General features: G+C 45.6%; 1 protein-coding gene across 1 annotated transcript in view; it reads left to right on the top strand.

The window, feature by feature from the left end:
• shc3 (SHC (Src homology 2 domain containing) transforming protein 3) overlaps positions 1 to 19,396 on the top strand; it is a 271,811-nt gene that overhangs the window by 177,703 nt on the left and 74,712 nt on the right. The window contains exon 7 of the mRNA XM_078568592.1: positions 16,072 to 16,198. Coding sequence (XP_078424718.1) covers positions 16,072 to 16,198 — 127 coding nt within the window. The remainder of the gene's footprint in view (positions 1 to 16,071; positions 16,199 to 19,396) is intronic.

The raw sequence follows: 19,396 nt of genomic DNA, 5'->3' as shown, positions 1-19,396 counted from the left end.
CAAGGAGGCCGGGACCCTCCAGGTCTTGGCCCTCCAGAGGACGCCCGCCAACGTCATCACAGACAGGGCGTTGCAATCAGCAGGCTGCCTCCATCTCCACTGCGGATAGCCAGGGAGCACCAAGACGTAGCGGCAGGTTTAGGAAAGTTAAAATGATGTAGTTGCACAGTCTGGGCATGGGTGTTAGTCACTTGTACATACTGTTCACTATTGTCAATAAACTCCCAAGGTTGTCCCCCTGCCTATGGCTCCTTGCTCTGATGAGCAGTGTTTGTGTCACTCGGATGTGAAACCTTTCTGCATAAGATAAAGGCAGCTGTCTCAGTCCAGGGCCTCTTCCCTGTGTTCTGTACAACCTTCAGACCAAAGTGATGGTCCAGCCTCACACTCCCTGGACACATTATTGATGCCTGCACCTCGATGGTGCTTGTCATTGCTGCCAGAATGTTGTTGGCAGGCTTCATTGTCCCTGTGTGCTCTCAGCACCTTTAAGTTGTGGCTGACCCCTATCTCTTCAGCATCTGTGACCAGTGACGCTGTGCTCCTGAAGGGCTGAGGTGCTGAAGGCGGACAAAGGATCAGATGCTGTTAATGTTTCATGGCTGCATCTATATGATGTGTCCCTGATCACAGAGCGCAAACGAGATGCCCTTGGCCAGACAGGAGTCAGACATTCTCAGAGGCCATGTGAAGATCTATGGAGTGCCCTTGCTGTATGTCGTCATCAACCTCCTGCAATCGAGTGACTATTAGGGCCTCCACTCCAATGACAGGAGAATTATCACAGAGTGTATGTGCGCTGCCATAAGCCAGATTGGAGTCCAACATTCGTTGATACTACATGAGGATCTATGTTGTCTCCTCGCTGCATGTCATCATCATCCTCCACAAATCTAGCAGCTATGAGGGCGTCCCAAGCGCAACTGCCTTGTCTGGATGATGCGAGGGCCTCATCCCCGTCATCGTCGCCTTCAAGGACCTCCTTACCTTCGATCCCGTTGGCGTCCTCCTCATCGGAGGAAATCTCCAGCTCCTCCACCTCCTCCTCAGCCAGCTCCTCTCCCTGTTGCAGTGCCAGGTTGTAATGGGCGCAGCAGACAACAATGAGGTGTGACACCCTCTGTGGACTATACTGCAGGGCTCCATCAGACCGGTCCAGGCACTGGAACCTCATTTTCAACATCCCGATGGTCTGCTCCACCAAGTTGCGAGTTGCAGCATGAGCCTCGATATACCGTCGCTCTGCTGCAGTCTGAGACCGCCGCACAGGTGTCATCAGCCACGGCCTCTGTGGGTAGCCCTTGTCCCCGAAGAGCCATCCCTGCAACCTCTGTGGACCCTGGAAGACTTCAGGGATCTGTGACCAACAGCGAATGTGTCTTGGTGCTCCCTGGCTATCCGCAGTAGAGGTGGAGGCAGCCTGCTGACTGCTACACCCTGTCTGTGATGACTTTGACGGGCATCCTCTGGAGGGCCAAGACCGAGAGGGTCACACTCCCTGGAAATAGTGCGCAAACCTTCAGGATGCGTTTGTGGTGGTTGCACACAATTTGCACATTCAGCGAGTGGAATCCCTTGCGGCTGACATAGTTGACTGCTTGTTGCGATGGAGATCTGAGCGCCACTTGAGGGCAGTTGATGGTGCCCTGTACCTGTGGCAAACTCAAGATCTGGGCAAATCCAATCGCTGTTGCATCCTGGCTCTCCTGGTCCTGGGCGAAATGCACAAAGTTCTGTTCCCCCGCAAAGGTGGCATCCGTGACCTCATGGATGGATTTGTGGGTGGAGGCTTGTGATATCCCACAGAGCTCATCTGTGGAGCCCTGAAAGGAGCCATTGGCATAGAAATTGAGCAACACGGTCACTTTCACAGCCACTGGCAGTGGATGCCCTCCATGTCCCTGTGGCACCAAATGCTGCAGGAGCTGGCAGATGTGACCGCCCAGTTCCCTAGACATGCACAGTCTTCAATGACACTGGTTCTTGGTCATCTGAAGGAATGAAAGGCGGTGTCTATAGACCCTGGGTCTAACTAGGCGCAGACCAGCGACGGCTCGCTGTGGCAATTTGAAGGCATGTGTGGGAGCCCAGCCGCCCCTTCTTCCTGAGGGTGCTGCTTCTCCCTCTGCGCAGCCAGGCACCTCAGCTGCTCTCTCCTCAGTCGTCTTTGCTCTCTGTAAGCCATGAGGCATACAGCTAGTTCACCAGGCTCCATGATCCTGATGTATTCCTCCTGCAGGATGAAAGAGAGGGATGCGTGGGTTAGCATGGGTATACTAAGAACCTGTCTTGGTTAAGTCTGAAGGCCACTTAATGCTTGCCGGAGAGTGCTAGCCTCCACTTGGATGTCCAGAGAGTGCGCTGTATGGCTGCCTGAAACCCCACCCACCTCTGCCCTACTCCACCTGACCAATTGCCAGCAGCTTCACCCACTGGACTGCATGCTGTGCTCTCAGCTCAGGCGCAGGCATTCTCCTAACCCACACTGCAAGGCTGCACTGTTAGCTTGAACCATGGGAGAAACTGGTCCAAACTGGGATGATGACATTGCAAGGGGCTGTGAGAGCCTCCACCAGTGACTGCTCCATGGCCAGCTTTAACAAGGAGATTGTACAACGTGCCCAGTTGTCCAACTGTTCTGCAGTCCACTAAAATGCTTATTAATTTGCAGTCTGTGTCCGAGGGGTGAAAAGCTCTCGAGCACTTGGTGGCACTTCGATGCCTCTGCATTGCTTGAGTGGGCAGAGAAGCTAGAGGCCCAAATCCAACTTATCAATGTGGCTGTGCCTGGATTATCTCAGCTGCAGAGGAATAGTCACTTTATACAAGGTTTCCCTAACACGTGACCGCCTCCCTCGTCCACCCCACCACCCCTCACGTGCTTGTGCTGCGTCAACTGCAGGGCAGCCCTTGCACACACACCCCCCCCCCCACCCCCCCCGCCACCCAACGTGCCTCAACCGCAGGTCAGCCCTTTGCACCCTCTCCCCCAACACGCTTCAACCTTTAAGTCCAACAGGCGACCCGGGCGAGCGGTCCTCATTGTAGCTGTGTACTCACCTCCAAATTCCCCTCAAGGTGCAGCCCGCCAAGTGCACACCTTTTATATGCTGCTGTGCAACACATCGGTGTGCAATCACGCCAATGTGCGCAGATGATCCAGCAGGGGGGAACAATTCCGGTGGGCTGGGCTTATAGTGATATGCAGATGTATTAAAGTGAGGTTCCTGACGTCCGATGGTGGGAAACGTGGCCCGCCATCAACCACTTTTTGGCCTTCTCACTATATTGTCCATTCACGCCACGGAATACACCCGATGCCAGCGGGCACGGATGATTCTGCCCACCATGTTTTTATTGATCATCGATGCGCATTCTAAATGGATGAATATGTATGATGTTAGATCACCGACATTGTGTGCAACTATTGAAAAGCTGCACCAATGTTTTAGTGTACAGGCCTACCAGAAGTCATCGTTTTGGATAACGGTACTGCTTTCACCAGTGCGGAATTCCAGAGATTCATGAGTTTAAATGGGATTAAACATATCAAAACAGGACCATATCTTCCCTCATCCAATGGGTTAGCAGAAAGAGCAGTGCAAACCTTCAAAACAGCAATGAGGAAGTTATCCGAAGGAATGATAGAAACACAAATTTCACATTTTCTTCTCAACTATCACATGACTCCTCATGCAACTATGGATTCACCACCGTCTGAATTACTGATGGAACACTGCCTTTGTACAAGGTTGAGTCTGGTGTTTCTAAACTTGGAGGGGAAGGTAGAGAAGAACCAGAATAGTCTAAAAGTGAATCACGGTATTCACAGCAAAGCTCAAAAATTTACTGTGGGAGAGACAGTTTTCATGCGAAATTTTGGAACTGGACCTAGTTGGGTTCCTGGTCTAATTGTCTTTGAAATTGGACCCTTTGTTATACCAAGTGGAAGTGGAAAACCAGATTGTTCAAAAACTTGTGGATCATTTGAGGAGTAGAGAGACACTCCAACAACTAGTTATTCCACCTGAAATTGATATCGAAAATTTAATCCCTGAGGTGGCAGATTGACCAAGAATAGACATACCTGATGTCTCTGTTGAATTAAATAATTCTGAACTGACATTGTCTAAGAATGCCCCTGATGCTGCAGTTCTTGATCATGTCAATCCAGTGGGAAAATCTCAAGTCATAGAGCTACATTACTCCCCACACCACCCCGCCTTCCCCGAGTTAGAAAACCATGTCAGAGACTTAACCTATAATCGCATGACCTGTGTATATATGTTGTGAATTAAGATATTCTTGTAAATAAGAAATGTAAAAAAATTAAAGGGGGAGGAATGTAATGATTGTAAGTAAAACCTTTACTACTGTTTTAGGGATCACATGATTGTATTAACGAATCAGCCCTAAGTGCGGGTAATCTTAGGGGCGGAGCTTTTTAGTTGTGGACCTGGTTCAAGCATGTGGCTTCTTCAGGATTTCTGTAAATAAAGTTAACTGTTTCAAGTAAGAAACCTGTCTGATGCACCAAGTTTATTATAATTATCCAATTTCCTTTTGAAAACCATGATTAAATCTGCCTCACCATATGCTCAGGTGGTGCAAGTGGTGGAGTTACAAAAACCCTAATTCTTGAAAATGTAATGCAACATTCAACATAGTCCAGTCCAGCATCTGAAAGAGGAGCAAAGAGTTAATGTGGAGATAGCAGCACACTTTCAGTGCAGTCTCACTGTAATGTTTTGCATGGTGTAGCTGAGTGGAGAACACCGCTTATTGCATTCTGATTGTTAGAGTACATTCCCTTTATTCCCTACTCTCTGCCTGCTACCTCCCAACTAATTATTAACTCATGTCCTAAGGTTACCTACAATTTCATGTTTTGTTTTATTTGCTAATAATCTTTTATGCAGCACCATATCAAATGCTTTCTGGAAGTTCTTATAGGCAACATTCATAGATACTCCCCTTGTTAGTGATCCCTTCAAAAGATTCAACTTGTTTAGTCAGATATGATCTCCCCTTCATAAATCCATGCTGACTTGTTGATCAGATCATCCTTGTTTAAATACTCAGTCACTGTCCCTGATGATAGATTCCAGTAACTTACCCACAACTGAGGTTAAATTGACAACATCGTAGTGGCTGTGTTACTGCCTCCCTCCTGTCTTAAAAAAAAAGGAGTGACCTTGCAATTTCCCAACATGAGGGCATAATTCTTGAATGTAGAGAACTTTGGAAAATTATGACAACCACATATGCAATTTTTCCAACTGTATCTTCTAATACTCTAGGCTGGAAACCATCAGGACCAAGAGATTTGTCTACCTTAAATCCAATTGTTTTTTTAATTACTATTTTTCCCAGCTATTCAATCCAGTAAGTTCCTCCCTTTTCTTACTTTTAGGTTCCCTTATACTGCTGGTATATTGTCGTCTTCTCCTACTGTGAAAGTGGATACAAAGTATTCATTTAACAAATCTGTCATTTCCTTATGATGCGTGATAGTCTCACCTGCATCTGTGTTTAATGATTGCACATTCCTCATATCATTTTCTGGATAGATTTTGACTTTGTGTGATTGTGTAAAATGGGTGAAAGCAAATTGGCTGCTCATTTTACATCTTTCCTGATTTTATTTTCAGAGATTTCAATGGAAATAAAAATCGGGAGAGGTGGAAAATGGACTGCCAACTCACTACCACCTGTTTTACACTAATGCACAAAGTAAAAATCTATTCCTCTTTCTCTATATCTACAAAAACTGGAAGGTCCTATATTCAAACCCTGATCTATGTTCAATTAGCTGAACTCAGTTGTTTAATTTATGCACATCCTCATGACCCTAGACTAAGAATGGGAAAAGTAAGCCAGGATCTCTTCTCCACACAGATAAAATGTGCGTGCATGAAACAAGGACAAAATGAATTGTAATGCCCTAGGTGAATGGTGTGCCAACATTCACTCTCAAACTTATGCACAAAGAATGACTACTTAGATGAGGTATTGACAGTTGCCACTATCAGGACGTTTATTTATTTATCATCATTTTTTTCCTGCTAACATTGACTCTGCTGGAATACAGTTCCACAAATTCTGTTTTGTACCCATGAGGACATTTTTTTAACCAGAAAGTATCAACATTTAATCCCATTCAGTTGACACAAGAAGTTAAACAGCTAATACCAATAGTGCTGTTTTCTTAGTACTTTGAAAAATAGGCTAAAACTTGAATTAGGCCTGTTTTTGGGTGGGGTGATCATGATGCACAATTACCCCACACTCAGTCAAGTTGAGGCAGCACACAAACCTTGTGCTGTCTACTCATCAGCATAATTGCAACTTGCTGCCCAGCAAGAAACATGGTACTGATTGCTGCATGGTCAACATGCCCAGGTATATGCCTGGCTGACACAGCATTCAGCTAGCCTACACTTCTTAAAGGGAACGTGCCCCTCTTAAAGGGGAGGTGCATTCAGGCTACAGCAGCTGGTGGAACAGTCTCAGAAAATCTTTGAGGGAATAAAGGAGACTGCAGGTGGAACAACAGGCCAAAGAGAGGGATCCTAGGTTCTCTGATGCAACTCTTAGTGCAGGAGGTCAAGAAGATGAGAGAGGTGATGTTTCCACAGTCGGAATAGAAGCCTTCAAGGCGTGCTCTCCAAAAGAAATGGGAGCAGGTGGCCACAGAAGTCAATTCCCGGAGTCTGGTCCTGAGGACTTGGTAATAGTGCCAGTAAAAGTGCAATGATCTAAAATGAATTGTCAAAGTCAGTGAATCTATCTTCAGATGACATCTTCTACCCACTGCACCATGAAGCTCTCGCGCTGCTCAATGCACCACACCCCCATCACCCACGCATCAGCAATCAGGACTCATGCCTAACATTCATATGCTCCACCTTACCCTCACATACCCCACACAATGCTGCCAGCCTCACCACCCACTTCTCATAGCTTCCACATACTTCCAGTATTCAGCTGTAGCAAGCACATTACCCAAACAGATTGCAATACACTTACTGACACTCTCTCCTCTCTTTCAGAATAAGGTCACACACAAACACAGGGTGATCCAGTGGGGGACAGGCACACCTGCATCTCCTGAGACTTTTGGAAGAGATAGTGCTCCACATTATGGGGCTGGCAGTGACAGCCCATTTTGTCCAGCATCTCCAAGGACAACCAGGATAATGGTATGCTCCTGCGCTACGCCCCTTCACAAATCCCACTTCACCCTCATCCTGCTATCTGGCATAAAGATCAAGCTACAGATGGTGTGACCATGGACCTCTTGCTTTGCACCCTGCTCCCCTTTGCTCACTCCAACCCTCCATTTCTGCATTAATGCTTTCAGATACCCAAGAACTGCCACCTGGCCAGCCAGTGCAGCTGCACTATGAAGGGTGTGAGCAACAGCAGACATCTGATGAAGAAGCATTATTTCTTGATCTAATACTTGTAGCCATCAGCTCAGATATAAGCACCGTGTGCTTCAGAGGTTAGTATAGAGTTGGAATCAGTACATAGTGAGTCATCAGACATGAGTGGGCTATAGCCAGGTCAGGGAAAAGGATATGTGTGAGCTCCCTGGAGAGCGAGTCACAGGCAAGTTCAGCTGCAGATGACTCAGATGAGGACGTTGATGTACCCCATGCATGCACAAGAAGGCTGACGGGCATGCACAACAAAATGCTTGGTGCCTTGTCAGGCTTTTCAGAGAGCCTGTTGTCACTGTCAAGTACATGGAGGAATACGGCTCCAACTTGGAAAAGGGCTTCACTCAGAGCTTGGAACCAAGTGGTGGCCAACTCCATGGCAGCACTTTTGAACCTGAACATGACACTGGGCCTGATGGCCAATTTCTCAGCTTCCATTACAGCATAGGGCAAATGCCCCCCAACATTGGAGTGCTGCAGTGAATGCTTAGAATGGAGTCTTGAGATCACTGCTTGTTGCCATGCAAGTCCAGCTTGTTGCCCCGCAGGCTCAGACCGCTGCAGATGTCAGTACTCAAATGGGCTTGTAAATTCTCCCAGCAGCCAAGCAACCTGTGTTCAAACAGATTACTAGGATTGCTGAGGCGCCGACCTGGGGGAGTAGCAGTGGCTCCATGGTGTATGAACCTGCTGTTCTCTCTCAGGATGACAGCATTCATGTCACCAACCTGGAAATTGAGGGCCACAGTGACCTTGATGTCCACTGGCAGTGCCGTCCTTGCCCTGCTGTACAACTACAGGTCCAGTTGGAGTAGGTGGCAGAATTCTGTGACCATCTCCTTGTTGAATTATAGCTGCCTCAAACACTGCTGGTTGAGTTGGAGGTAGGAGAAATGTTCTCTGAAGACTTTAGGTATGAAAAGCCTCCTGGTGATACCCCTTCTCCTCCTCACTCTGCACACAGCTTCTCCACTCTACTGCCCCTATTCTATTTCCCTTTCATACTGCGGTCCTAGAGGAACAGCAACCATAACTCCCATGACTGACAGCAAGTTTTCTGCTCAGAGGCTTTTGTAATCTGCACCATTCCTTACAAAGGTCCAATACCACTCTCATCTGACTGAAAGAACTTCCAATATCATAGCCCACAGAACTTGCGCTAATTATGAAGCAGCAAAAGAAAGTCAAAAGCACCTCATCTGAAAGTTGCAAGGTGATCCTCTTAAATAGTGCGAATGGAGGGGGAGGTGGGTACCTTGTGAAGCTGAACACACGATCTGCCCACTCTGTATGCTTCTGCCGCATGACGTCCACGTAATGTCCTTTCAAACAGGGTGGTCTGTGTGGATCATTGGGACTGGAGCCCCACCATTTTTTTGTTTCTCAGCTCTGTAGTACCAAAGTCAGAGTGTAATGGAGCTGCATTTAGTGTCCAGAGACCCTAATATTTCTTCTCGCTTGGTGCTAGCACGCCTGAAATATGATGTGCCTGCCCTGGCCTCAGAATGCTTAAATTTCATTTTCCAGCTCATTAGCATGGCTGTAAGAGCCCAGTCCCAGGACTATCCCTTGACAAGGCTTTCTGCTGGGAATATTTTTTTATTCATTCATGGGATGTGGGCTTCGCTGGCTGGGCCGGCATTTATTGCCCATCCCTAGTTGCCCTTCAGAAGGTGCTGGTGATCTGCCTTCTTGAACTGCTGCAGTCCATGTGCTATAGGTACACCCACAGTGCTATTAGGAAGGGAGTTCTAGGATTTTTACCCAGCGGCAGTGAAGGAACAGCAATATATTTCCAAGTCAGGATAGTGAGTGACTTGGAGGGGAACTTCTAAGTGGTGGTGTTCCCATCTTTCTGCTGCCCTTGTCCTTCTAGATGGTAGTGGTCGTGGATTTGGAAGGTGCTGTCGAAGAAGCCTTAGTGAATTCCTGCAGTGCAACTTGTAGATGGTACACAATGCTGCTACTATGCATCGGTGGTGGAGGGAGTGAATGTTTGTGGATGTGGTGCCAATCAAGTGGGCTGCTTTGTCCTGAGTGTTGTGGGAGCTGCAGTCATCCAGGCAATTGGGGAGTATTCCACCACACTCCTGATTTGTGCCTTGTAGATGGTAGACAGGCTTTGGGGACTCAGGAGGTAGGATACTCATCACACGATTCCTAGCCTCTGACCTGCTCTTGCAGCTACAGTATTTATATGGCTAGTCCAGTTCAGTTTCTGGTCAATGGTAACCCTCAGGATGTTGATAGTGGGGGATTCAGTGATGGTAATGCCATTGAACATCAAGGAGCGATGATTAGATTCTCTCTTGCTGGGGATGGTCATTGCCTGACACTTGTGTGGTGCGAGTGTTACTTGCCACTTGTCAGACCAAGCCTGGATATTGTCCAGGACTTGCTGCATTTGGACATGGACTGCTTCAGTATCTGAGGAATCGCGAATGGTGCTAAACATTGTGCAATCATCAGCGAACACCCCCACTTCTGACTTTATGATAGAAGGAAGGTCATTGATGAAACAGCTGAAGATGGTTGAGCCTAGGACACTATCCTGAGGAACTCCAGCAGTGATGACCTGGAGCTGAGATGACTAACTTCCAACAACCACAACCATCTCCCTTTGTGCTAGGTATGACTCCAAACAGCGGAGAGTTTTCCCCCTGATTCCTATTAATTCCAGTTTTGCTAGGGCTCCTTGATGCCTCACTCGGTCAAATGCTGCCTTGATGTCAAAGGCAGTCACTCTCACCTCACCTCGGGAGCTTGGCTCTTTTGTCCATCTTTGAACCAAGGCTGTAATGAGGTCAGGAGCTGAGCGATTCTGGCATGACCTTTGAGGAGGTAACAAGTAGGTTAGACAAAGGAGAGCCAATGGATGTTATCTACTTGGACTTCCAGAAGGCCTTTGACAAGGTGCTGCACAGGAGGCTGCTCAGTAAGATAAGAGCCCATGGTGTTAGAGGCAAGCTACTAGCATGGATAGAAGATTGGCTGTCTGGCAGGAGGCAGAGAGTGGGGATAAGGGGGTCCTTCTCAGGATGGCGGCCAGTGACTAGTGGAGTTCCGCAGGGGTCAGTGTTGGGACCACAACTTTTCACTTTATACATTAATGATCTAGATGAAGGAACTGAGGGCATCCTGGCTAAGTTTGCAGATGATACAAAGATAGGTGGAGGGACAGGTAGTATTGAGGAGGCGGGGAGGCTGCAGAAGGATTTGGACAGGTTAGGAGAATGGGCAAAGAAGTGGCAGATGGAATACGATGTGGGGAAGTGTGAGGTCATGCACTTTGGTAGGAAGAATAGAGGCATAGACTATTTTCTAAATGGGGAGAGAATTCAGAAATCTGGAGTGCAAAGGGACTTGGGAGTCCTAGTCCAGGATTCTCTTAAGGTTAACTTGCAGGTTGACGCGGTAGTTAGGAAGGCAAATGCAATGTTGGCATTTATTTCGAGAGGACTAGAATATAAAAGCAGGGATGTGCTGCTGAGGCTTTATAAGGCTCTGGTCAGACCACATTTAGAATATTGTGAGCAATTTTGGGCCCCGTATCTCAGGAAGGATATGCTGGCACTGGAGAGGGTCCAGAGGAGGTTCACGAGAACGATCCCAGGAATGAAAGGCTTAACGTATGAGGAACGTTTGAGGACTCTGGGTCTATACTCGATGGAGTTTAGAAGGATGAGGGGGGATCTGATTGAAACTTACAGAATACTGAAAGGCCTGGATAGAGTGGACGTGGGGTAGATGTTTCCATTAGTAGGAGAGACTAGGACCCAAGGGAACAGCCTCAGATTTAAGGGAAGACCTTTTAGAACAGAGATGAGGAGAAACTTCTTTAGCCAGAGAGTGGTGAATCTATGGAATTCATTGCCACAGAAGGCTGTGGAGGCCAGGTCATTGAGTGTATTTAAGACCGAGATAGATAGATTGGTAAGGGGATCAAAGGTTACGGGGAGAAGGCGGGAGAATGGGGTTGAGAAACTTATCAGCCATGATTGAATGGCGGAGCAGACTCGATGGGCCGAATGGCCTAACTTCTGCTCCTATGTCTTATGGTCTTATGGACCCAAACTGAGCATCAGTGAGCAGGTTATTGCTAAGCAAGTGCCGCTTGATAGCACTGCTGATGACCCCTTCCATCACTTTACTGATGATCTAATGGGGCGGTAATTGGCCAATTGGATTTGTCCTGCTTTTTGTGTACATGATACACCTGGGTAAGTTTCCACATAGCCGGGTAGATGCCAGTGTTGTAGCTGTACTGGAACAGCTTGGCTAGGGGCACAGCAAGTTCTGGAGCACAAGTCTTCGGTACTATTGCCGGAATATTATCAAGGCCCATAGCTTTTCCAGTATCCAGTGCCTTCAGCTGTTTCTTGCTATCACATGGAGTGAATCTAATTGGCTGAAAACTGGCATCTGTGATGCTGGGGACCTCTGGAGGAGGCCGAGATGGATCATCTACTCGGCACTTCTGACTGAAGATTGTAGCAAGTGCTTCAGCCTTATCTTTTGCACTGATGTGCTGGGCTCCTCCATCATTGAGGATGGGGATATTTGTGGAGCCTCCTCCTCCAGTGAGTTGTTTAATTGTCCACCACCATTCACGACTGGATGTGGCAGGACTGCAGAGCTTAGATCTGATCTGTCGGTTGTGGGATCGCTTATCCCTGTCTATCACTTGCTGCTTATGTTGTTTGGCACGCAAATAGTCCTGTTATAGCTTCACCAGATGACACCTCATTTTTAGGTATGCCTGGTGCTGTTCCTGACATGCCCTCCTGCACACCTCATTGAACCAGGGTTAATACCCTGGCTTGATGGTAATGGTAGAGTGGGGGATATGCCAGGCTATGAGATTGCAGATTGTGCTGGAGTACAATCCTGCTGCTGCTGATGGCCCACAGTGCCTCATTGATGTCCAGTCTTGAGTTGCTAAATCTGTTCGCAATCAATCCCATTTAGCACGTTGGTAGTGCCACACAACACAATGGAGGGTATCCTCAATGTGAAGCCGGGATTTTGTCTCCACAACGACTGTGCGGTGGCACTCCTACTGATAATGTCATGGACAGATGCATCTGTGGCAGGTAGTTTGGTGAGGATGAGGTCAATTGTGTTTCTTCCTCTTGGTTTCCTCTCCACCTGCCACAGACCCTGTCTAGCAGCTGTGTCCTTTAGGACTTGGCCAGCTCGTCAGTAGTGGTGCTACCCAGTCATTCTTGGTGATGGACATTGAAGTCTCCCATCCAGAGTACATTATGTGCCCTTGCCACCCTCAGTGCTTCCTCCGAGTGGTGTTCAACATGGAGAAGTACTGATTCATCAGCCGAGGGAGGGCGGCACGTGGTAATCAGCAGGAGGTTTCATTGTCCATATTTGACCTGATGCCATGAGACTTCATGGGGTCCAGAGTCAATGTTGAGGACTCCCAGGGTAATTCTCTCCCGACTGTATACCACTGTGCCGCCACCTCTGCTGGGCCTGTCCTGCCGGTGGGACAGGACATACCCAGGGATGGTGATGGTGGTGTCCGGGACATTATCTGTAAGACATGATTCCTGAAGATGACTATGTCGGGCTGTTGCTCGACTAATCTGTGAGACAGGTCTCCCAGTTTTGGCCCCCAGATGTTAGTAAGGAGGACTTTGTAGGGTCGACAGGGCTGAGATTGCCGTTGTTGTTTCCGGTCAATGCCATGTGGTGCATCGGGAAATGGGCTGGGAAAAGATGTTCAGTGGAAGGCCTCTAATAGCTGCAGCTACAGAACTGATCACCAAATTACAGACTTCTTGCTGCTCCTAAAGAACTACCTATAAGCCCAAAAATTCTACTGGTGGAAGAATTATCTTTCTTTCAGTGCTCCGTTTTCTTGCTACCTGTCTCCTTTGGACTCTTCCAATCTGAGGGGGTCCTGGGCAAAAATGCCAATCATCAGCTTCTTTGGAGTCCTTACCCCTAACCTGATCTGAATTAGGGAGGACTGTAAGTTGGAAGATCTGTACCACTTCCTCCTGCTTTATTTCCATGGAAGCAGTGGACCTTCCCATTCCAAATCTGATCTAGTCCCTTTTGGAAAGCAATGTAAAGGGGCGGAGACAAGATTTCACCACTTCCCACCAACTGCCTGCTGGATGAGGTGGGATGTCAGCCTGTGGCATTTAAATGAGATTTGAGAGTTAAAATATCCCATTTCTGGAGCAGTGAGTGAGTTTCTAATTCACAATGCTAACAACATGCCCAAAATCTGCTCAGTTAAAATTGCGATCCCAAGTCTTGAATGAGCTGTAACATGCCCCAACTGAACATTGGGAATCTGCTTACTAGGCAGTCCCTCGGGATCGAGAATGGTTTGCCTTCACTCCAGTTCGATGGCATCTGAGATGACTGACAAGTCCAATGTGCAATCTGGAGATTCTGCCACATGTGGGGCAGGTGGCACTTGAAGGGTCGGGTCAATAAGTTTTTTGGAGATTTGTGTGCCATCTCCAATGCCTTGACTTCTCCTCTGTATGTTCCCAACGAAGTCTCTTGATGTGTGGCTGGTGATTCCCATTGAACTGGAGCTTTCCAAATAAACCTTCTCCATTTTAGTCGGTCACAGGCCAGGGACCTCCAAGAGCCGGCATGGATGTTTAATCTCCTTAGGGAATCTTTGAGGGCATCCCTAAAGCATTTTTTCTGCCCCCTGGCAATCACCAGCCTCGACAGAGTTCTGAGTACAGCAATTGATGCAGGAATCTGATGTCATGAACAGCATGTCCTGCCTGGCAGAGTTGGTTTTGAGTGATTAGCACCTTGATGCTGGGCATGTTGGCTTTGTGAGGATGATGCTGTTGGACCACCGAAGCATATTGGAGCAGGGGTTCACTGCTGTCCAGTAAACCATGACTGTGGTCTCAGGTTTGAGAGTGGGACATTGAATTGAATATTGGGGATGCAATAGCCATTATCTTTGGCCCCAGGCACAAACTCTATTCTTTTGCCACTGACTCTATCTTCCTCTCCAGCCACTGTTTTAACCTGAACCAACATGTTCACAACCTACCTGAGCTTCAGCTGAGCCTCTGACTCCACAGACCACTTAATTTCTCCAAAACTAAGCTTGCTTATCCATCTACCTTGGCCCATCTAGCCAAAACTCTCATTCATGTATTGTCAACTATTCCTGGGTTTTCATGGTCAGCCTCCGATCTCCCACAGATTAAAGCTGTCAATAATGACCAGGAGCTCATCATGTTGCCCATAGGAGGTGCATAGCCAAGGGCACTGCAGAGAAAATTGAGGGATTCATGCCCCCAAATATCTGCATCAACATGAGCACTCGTCAATCATCAACCAAAGGCTCTAAGCAAGTAACCAGTCTACAAATTCGAAGGGCACTCCATTCATGAAAACATTTTGATTGCATAAATCATATTAAAATATACCAACCTGCAAATTGACTTTTCTGGTACTTCCCCACTTCACATCCCTGAACTGAAAGAATTTTATTTTTGTGAAGATATAGTGCCTCTTTAAAATTTTGTACTTCTGAAAGCGCTTTGGACCAAAAGCAGAATTTCAGTCCTTCTTGGAGTGCAATTCCGGTGAGGGGCAGTGAAAGGACTAGCTGGGTCAGAAACAGTTTCCATCGGCTTTCTGCCCCATTGATCCAGCCGTGGCGGATTCTCTCTACTTCCACATGCCCAGCTGCAGTTGTGACTGAGAATGTTCTAGGTTCCCCGAGAAAAACTGCCAGGCACATTGCCGTAAGGAAAAAGCAAACAAAGATATCATTCTGGCCAAAAGCAGGCTCCAATAGGAACAAATGTTTCAACTTGGGGCTGACCAGCATTGGTGTTTCTCCAATGAACCTGTTAACACTTCATTCATTTGTCCCAAATGTCCTGTGGCGCCCTCTCTTGGAAAAGTGCTGCTCTGAGATTCTAATGGTTGTGCTATGTCAACATTCCCTTTTATGCCACTATTAGCACCTGTGTCTGCTCCTATTGTAGTAATGCCCCCAAACACCCAATGTTGGTATAAGTGACAGGTGGAATTGTATTACAGTTCTTTACTGCATGGGGTCACTGGAATTATGGTGTTCAGAAATAATTAATTTCATGTTAACTTGGAAGTATAATGAAGGGAACTCGATGGTGCATTAATACCAGCATAAAAAGCCTTTGTGTCTTACAGAGCCTAGACTGAAACATGATACCTGAATTTTTAACTAGCTTTCCCTTGTTATACTATTCTTTTGAGAATACTATGCCAATATTTGTCAAATTTCAGTAATAATTGTTGTCTTACTGTTGCATTCACTAGAACAAAACAAAATCATTTAATGTGTTAATTTGACACTGTACCTGTGTGGAGCTATCTGCACCAAAAATGCAGTCTGGTCTGTTACATATGTATCGTATAATGAATTATGCAATTGTGCAATGCCAACATTGCATTGGTGTGCAATGAATCACGGTGAATCTGCTTCTGTGAATTTGACACTTGGGAACATTACCTGCAGCAGTCCATAATTGTAACAGAGGGATGAACGTTATATTTGATCTGACTGCTAAAGTTGTTTCGACAAAAGTCACATAGGCTGAAAAATGACAGCTGTTATTTAATGTTTTTAAAGCATGCCATATATTGGAATGCTGTGACGGGTTGGCTCAAGATGTTATCAGTACCATAGGCCAAGCTTTTGAACTTCGATTCAAGCAATATCTACAGTGCCCTACTAAGATATCTAGTATTCATAACAGGTGAGTACTGATAACATTGCCAATTATTTTATTATCCATTCATGCAAGATATTTTAAAAGCAATTGTATTTTTATCACCATTAAAAAGTGTCTAGGTTGTAGAACAGAAGCAATGATTGATATTTTGCATGGAAGGCCACAAGACTGGATTAATATGGTTACTGAAGAGCAATAAAAGCAAGTTGGGAGAATAAACATTAAAGTCACACTATGGGAAATTGAATCTGGATGATTCTAACCCTAGGCAATGGAACTCTTCCCATTTTAGGCAGTAAGGAGATCATTTTTTAACTCAGATGAAGCTATCAGATCAGATGGGGTCTATGAGCAACTTATTCAATAACGCTGGCTTTTGATTCCCACCAAATTGAAAATTATCCCTCTATTGTCAGCACCAAGCACTCCAAGGTCAGGTATAGCACAGCCAGATTTGGTGTAAAGTTTCCTTTACTCTATCCTAACAACGTTCCTTAACTCCAACCTCAGAGGACAACTCCATTGACATTTTTCTATTTCTCACAGCAGCCATCTGGTAGCCTCTCTGAGTGATAGTGCAATTTGGTTCTAAAGGCACATGGTAACTAAGAATTGGAATGAGATTGCCCAACCACATTTTACATAGGAAAGCTAGCAGCAAATAAAATGATTCAACTTATCAGTGAGGGTTGAATTGCAACCCAGGTTCCAAAGATGAAAGTGCAGTGTCGAGCCCACTGCACCAGAGCACCATCTAGTTCCCCGATCCTTTCTGTGGCCCTGTGATAGCAATGTGATGTTAATTTAAAGAGTTGCATTGCTCTAAAGCTGCACACAGCATTAAAAGTGCTATTACTTATTGTTTTCATATGGTGACTCTACACATAATGATTATAAATGTATAAGGAATATTTAATCAGCGATAGTGCTCTAGATTGTATGTTAATTTTAGATTTCAGCCAATTTTCAATGGTTAATAAAAGCTGCTTTGTTCCTGATTGAAGGTTGAAAATCAAGACTGAATATGTTAAGCGTTTTGAAAAATATGCTTTTGTGTAAGAAATGTTAAGGGTCAAATCTAGGGAACTCATTATTTAGAGTTGCTCAATAATATCCCAGACAATCCTGTTCCACTCATTGATAAGTACTTTCCAAGAAAATAAATGACAATGTTGTGTTACTTACTTGTTAATCTCCTTTGTTTCATTGAACTGTAGACAGAGAGAGAGAGATTATATGGGTTTGCTGCTTATCTATCAACTGGATGCTTGATAATCATTTCAGATATTTACAAGCACAATATTCCTCATGGTGATGGAAATGGATTTGCTAGGAGGTGTTTGTAGAAAATCCACCAGTAGACTAAGAGGGAATTTTCTCCAAGTTTAGGCAAAGCATAAATTTCAATATTTAAATATTTTCCTGCCTGCCATTCGCCTGACCACCTGAGGATGTAAATGCGGCAGTTTTTGTAAGAAAAGCAAAATACTGCGGATGCTGGAAATATGAAATAAAAATAGAAAACGCTGGAAATGCTCAGCAGATCAAGCAGCATCTGCTGGGGAGAGAAACAGAGTTAACGTTTCAGACTAATGACCTTTCGTCAGATGGATGTTGAGGTCCTGACCCAAAATGCAAAACCCTGTTCTTACTCGTTTTCTCATTCTCTGTTCTTTTTTAAATTATATTTTAACTTTGATTTTACTCCTTTTTACATGTTCTAAACTTACATAGAAGCATATAAAAATTTCAGGCAGGAAGAGCCAGTCCATCAAGCCTGTCCCATACAGCCATGGTGTAAGTGACCCCATTCACCAGCAGTCAGATAATCTAGGCCAAGTCTGAAGAAAGATCTGGGAATTTTTCTCTGTCCTCTGAAGATGATCAAAATGAGTACCGGGAAACTACAGTGGCCATGGAATATATTATCCAATATCCCACCTATCGTTTAATATGCTGTGATATCAACCAAGGCCAGGAACTCATTGAGCTTCCTTTTGAACATTTGCCATGAGTTCACTGCTTAAACTGGCAACTTATTCCCATGGTCAATGACCCTCTGTAAATACAAAAACATCCTGACAGTTAACCTAGTTCTATGTGTATGTATCTTACATGCACGCCACAAGGCTTTTTCTAACCTATCTAATTCAAAATAATCTAGCCACACGTGCAGGGACTAATCCTTCTGTTGTTTTAGAGTTGTATTAAATCTTTCCAAAGTGTACTCTTTTCTAAAGTTAAAAATTTCAAGTTTTCTATTTCTTTATCATCTGTGGGCAACTTTCCAAGTTGTTTTTGGTGCATAAGTGAGGTAGGAAGAGCGCAGGATATTTTTCTGGGAAGAAAGTTGGGCTGAAGCCACTTGCACATATTTCATGCCTTTTTGCTCTGGCCACCCGCTCCTGAATGACCTCAATAATATTGTAATGCAGAGCAATGGCACTGCAGTTCCACATTTCCGGCTTCTTCAATAGTGAGGCACTTTGGGCACTGTAGACTAAGGTACAGTTCCTGCCATCATCAGTTGATACAGGTGGAAATGAGGAGCTTCTGAGCTAGAGCCTGGAGAGTTTTACTGATTTCTGCAGCTGGGAAATACTTTTTGCAGTGATTTTTCGTTGTTATTCTGCAGACACCTGGGCTTGCTTCTGATAGGGCAAAGAAAACTCAGGCAGCATTTAAGGAGATCACCCTCAGTAGAATATACAGATAGCACAGGTTACATAAGAACCTGACTGAGGAATTATGGATAAAAAGAATACATTTGCCCAATGAGGCAACAGTGAAACTGTCACCTATTCAAGAGGCCTACATCCCCATTCAATGGCTCACATTTCCTTCTCAGTGCCTATGAAGGTCATCAACTGGTTTTGTTCTTCACAGTCCCAACTGCCTTGTGTTGCCAAGATTTTTGTACTTTCATTTCATCTCATCGCCAAAATTTGTTACATATTAGGAGGCACTCTGAAAGGAACACAGGCACCTAGATGGCCAGTTTGTGTGTTTAATGACATCTTTATGCACTGTGCATGCTCATAGCTTATGAATATATTACATCTCTGATCCCACAAGCTAGTCTAGTACACTTGTTGAACTCCCTCAAGGTAAAGATACCAAAATTATGCAAAGTACTCCAGCTGTGAGTCAGTCGGTGGTCAATTTCCGTAGTCTGGCCCCAAAGACCTGATAGCAGCACCATAAAAGTCTAATGCGGGTATT

The sequence above is a fragment of the Cetorhinus maximus genome, chromosome 2 (assembly GCF_964194155.1).
Source record: "Cetorhinus maximus chromosome 2, sCetMax3.hap1.1, whole genome shotgun sequence".
Lineage (NCBI taxonomy): Eukaryota > Metazoa > Chordata > Chondrichthyes > Lamniformes > Cetorhinidae > Cetorhinus > Cetorhinus maximus.
The sequence above is the reverse complement of the archived record's forward strand: the minus strand, read 5'-3'. Positions and strand labels throughout refer to the sequence as shown.